The following is a 3,615-nucleotide window of genomic DNA, read 5'->3' as shown; positions in this document are numbered from 1 at the left end:
ATAATTATCACCTCTAGTCTTGTCCATGTTGCTGCATGGCATGACATTGTTAGTTTCATCTTCCACTGAAGAAGGATTAGAAAGGGCGCTACAGTTGGTGGCCGGACTTTGACTTTGCTCTACTTCCACGTTCGTAGAATTTATATTTGCTACTTCACTTTGAGAGTTACCTGTCTGGAACTGGGCTTGATGCATTTCTCTCTCTCTAATGTTGTTATCTTCAAATCTGACAAGTTTTGCAGCAAGCATAGTGGTACCTAGAAAACTTAATCCCAGAATGAGCGATATGGCTATAGCTTGCCTCGAAATGGAACCAGCACTTGAAAAAATTCAATAGGGAATTAAGTGTTCGAAAATGGGGAGAGAGAAATAGAGAGATGTACCAGAAGGTATATCGGACTCCCTGTTAGAAATTATTGAGTTGAGAGAATCTACTGAAGAAGCACATAATCTCTGAACTTCTGGTCCTGATGAAAGCCTGTTTACAATTCCTCTTGCTGTCTTCACAGGTAAACCAGTTAAAGGACCGACATCCTCTTCAAGCTTTTTCACTGCTTCATCAATGATTCCATATAGATTTTTGTAATGCTTAGTTCCAGCAAGAATCTTTCGGCTTAAGGAGAGTCTATAGCACAATATATCCACACGCCTCGTATTACTAGCCACTGTTAGTTGCTTTCTCCATGAGCTGCATAATATTATTTTATAAGATGAAAAAATTCGCTAGAATCATTTTGATTCCTCATGTTATATAAGATATAACAATTAAGTAAATGAAAAAAAGATGAGTGCCTACAGAAAAGCAAGGCAACCCAAGTTTTGTAATTTTGCAGTAATAGTACATGGAAATGAAAAGTTAAGGAAAAAAGAGGGAACCAAGGACAGACATTTACCCGAGCAAATCATTCACCTTTCCACAAGATACACAACAAAAGTTCCCATCAAGTCCCTTATCCTGCCTATTATTAGTGATCCCAGATTTTTCGTGCCGCAGGGCACATTCAAGGTGACACGACATGCCACATGACTTGCCTTGAAATGGAGGGTCTGAGCCGCAAACTAACCACAGGCTTGGGTCCTTGTTGTCATCATACTGTCGACAAATGCAGCACGAACACCTTTTGCAAAACACATCTTCACGATTCAGTTTAGCTTTACAAGCTGAATTTTTGCAGTAAGTGGTATTAATTAAATCACCATCAGCAATGTTAGATGCATCAGTATTTGCTGCAGAAAGTAAGTGACTCGGGTTATCAGATTTCCTTTGCCGTTTGGGAGTCATTTCACCGTTGTCTAATAAAGGCTGTCTTTCAGGGAGACTTGCAGTTCCTTGCACCAGGGATTTCTTATCAGACACGACTTTCAAAAGGTGCTCGATTATCTTTAACTTTGTTAAGCCCGTATACTTCCTTTCTTTCCCGAGCTCTGCACAGAGGATTTGCAGGATATCTTGACGGCTCCATGCTTGTAGAATATCTGCTGCACCATCTGACCACTTCGACAACTCATATACTACTACTCTCTTTTGCTCCAAGCTTAACTTACTGCACTTTGATGAATCAAATACCAACTCTGGAGCCAAAAAATGCTAGAGTTAGCAGCTGTATGGTCTCTTTAATAGAACATGTAATGCAATCATTAGTTATTTGTCGAAACCCACGAGGAGGAAAAGATACAAATACTGGTGAGACATTGTAAGATAGCATGCAGACTTCTAGTTTTTTCCATTGAGTTGGTGCATTCAATTACGAGTAAACTGGATGATTTACTTAGCAAAATGCTAGAAATCTAAAAGGTTTTGATCCAGACTGCAAGTGGAATCTCTCTTAATACGATATGTGATTCTTTGGCTACAGCACAATCACCATAAGAAAAGAAAGAAGAAGGATTAACGGTAATCGAAATACAAGTAACAGAAAAAATATTGGCAAGAAGTTCCAAATTTATGTCCAAAAAACAGTTCTTCCGAGCACATAAATCAGGACATTGCAACCAAAGCCTTCGCTCAAAACCCCAAATTCAAGATTCAAGAAAAAAAACGTCAAAAATTGAAAAAGATTAGCCTATTCAAACTAGTGAACGAATATGATATAGCAATTAGGTGGTATAAACCATTATAAACTATTTCAATAAAAAGCATCGGAGTAACACAAACTTCACCTTTGACTTCCATAATGCCCCCACGATGAACTTCCGCAACAGGTGCCACAACGAATAATCAATTCAATATTTTAAGAAGAAAACGTCAATTTCAACAAAATTATACATAAATACATTTCAACAATCTAGTTAACCAGTCTTCAAAGTAAAAATACAGCAAAACAGCTGGCATTTCTTTGGCATATTTAAGAATTTTCATTCTTTCCTCTCTTATAGGCATCCTCTAAAATAATTAGGTAAGCATAAATTCTGACATAATTACTTATAATGAATGCATAATAAAGCTAGAGACAAGCAAAAATTTACTTTGTCTGTGTCTGTGTGTGAGTTGTATGCGCGTGCGTGGGTGGGTGGATTGTCTCAGTTTAATAAAAAAAATAATCCCAAAATCCATTAAAATAAAAAGCTAAATCACGCATGGAATAAGTCTAACAAACAGATCAAGATGAATTATATGACCCATTATCCAAGATGAATTATATGACCCATTATCCAAGATGAATTATATGACCCATTATCCAAGATGAATTATATGACCCATTATCCAAGATGAATTATATGACCCATTATCCAAGATGAATTATATGACCCATTATCCAAGATGAATTATATGACCCATTATCCAAGATGAATTATATGACCCATTATCCACAATATCTGTAAATAAAGATCCAAAATTTTCTCATCGAAAGTATCGAAACGCTTAATGTTTTTTATGAAAAAAAAAGAACACAAAAACCAAAAATTTAAAAATTTAAAAAAAAAAAGGAAAAAAAGAAAAGAAAAAACAGACGAGAGAGAGAGAGAGAGAGATTTTTTACCCTCCAAAGAAGAAGCATCCATGGCTTACAATTCTTTCAATAACAAAAAACTATGCCCGCATTACGCCATAAGGCTGGTGTTTCTCAGCCTGAAAGAGATTTTGTCAGTCCCAGAAACACAATAAAGAGAGTCATGCATATACACATATACATGCGTATACATAAAGATGAAGGGGGAGGGATGTGGTGGGGTAATACGAGTACCAATGAGATGCGAGGGGTGAAAATTGAGGCACTAGCAAGGAATCCATGAAGAGATGGGTCCTTAACGTGGGGTTTTCAGCACCCGAAGCACCATATTCATATAATAATGTCTCTGTCTCTGTCTCTGTCTCTGTCTCTGTGTGTGTGTGAGAGAGAGAGAGAGGTGAAGAGTAACACTATTAAGCAACGCAACAGAGAAACAAAAGCGGCCGAATATGTACGTCTATTTTACCTTTTCCGCCCCCAACTATTAGTTAGTACAAATGTTGGACCTTAACACACAATGTGTTGTTCAATTTCCTATGTTGTGGCATTTTAGAAACATCATAAATCATTACGGATGATCCCCTGCCTACTGCGAGCATGAGCTTATTGTGTCTAAAACTGACGTGGAACAAGTCAAGTCATCATCGTTAACAATTCAACAGTG

The 3,615-nt window shown here is 37.2% G+C and overlaps 1 protein-coding gene across 1 annotated transcript; it reads right to left on the bottom strand.

The window, feature by feature from the left end:
- Positions 1–175: 175 nt before the first annotated feature.
- On the bottom strand, positions 176–3,326 carry LOC111403644 (VIN3-like protein 2). The gene is made up of 6 exons (XM_023032225.1): positions 3,186–3,326; positions 2,982–3,070; positions 2,161–2,190; positions 894–1,572; positions 384–688; positions 176–265 (listed from the first exon to the last, which is right to left on the bottom strand). The coding sequence occupies exons 2-6, from the start codon at positions 3,001–3,003 to the stop codon at positions 258–260; spliced, it is 1,044 nt and encodes a 347-aa protein (XP_022887993.1). The 5' UTR covers positions 3,004–3,070; positions 3,186–3,326; the 3' UTR covers positions 176–257.
- Positions 3,327–3,615: the final 289 nt, after the last annotated feature.

Source organism: Olea europaea, chromosome 11, assembly GCF_002742605.1.
Source record: "Olea europaea var. sylvestris chromosome 11, O_europaea_v1, whole genome shotgun sequence".
Taxonomy (NCBI): Eukaryota; Viridiplantae; Streptophyta; class Magnoliopsida; order Lamiales; family Oleaceae; genus Olea; species Olea europaea.
The sequence above is the reverse complement of the archived record's forward strand: the minus strand, read 5'-3'. Positions and strand labels throughout refer to the sequence as shown.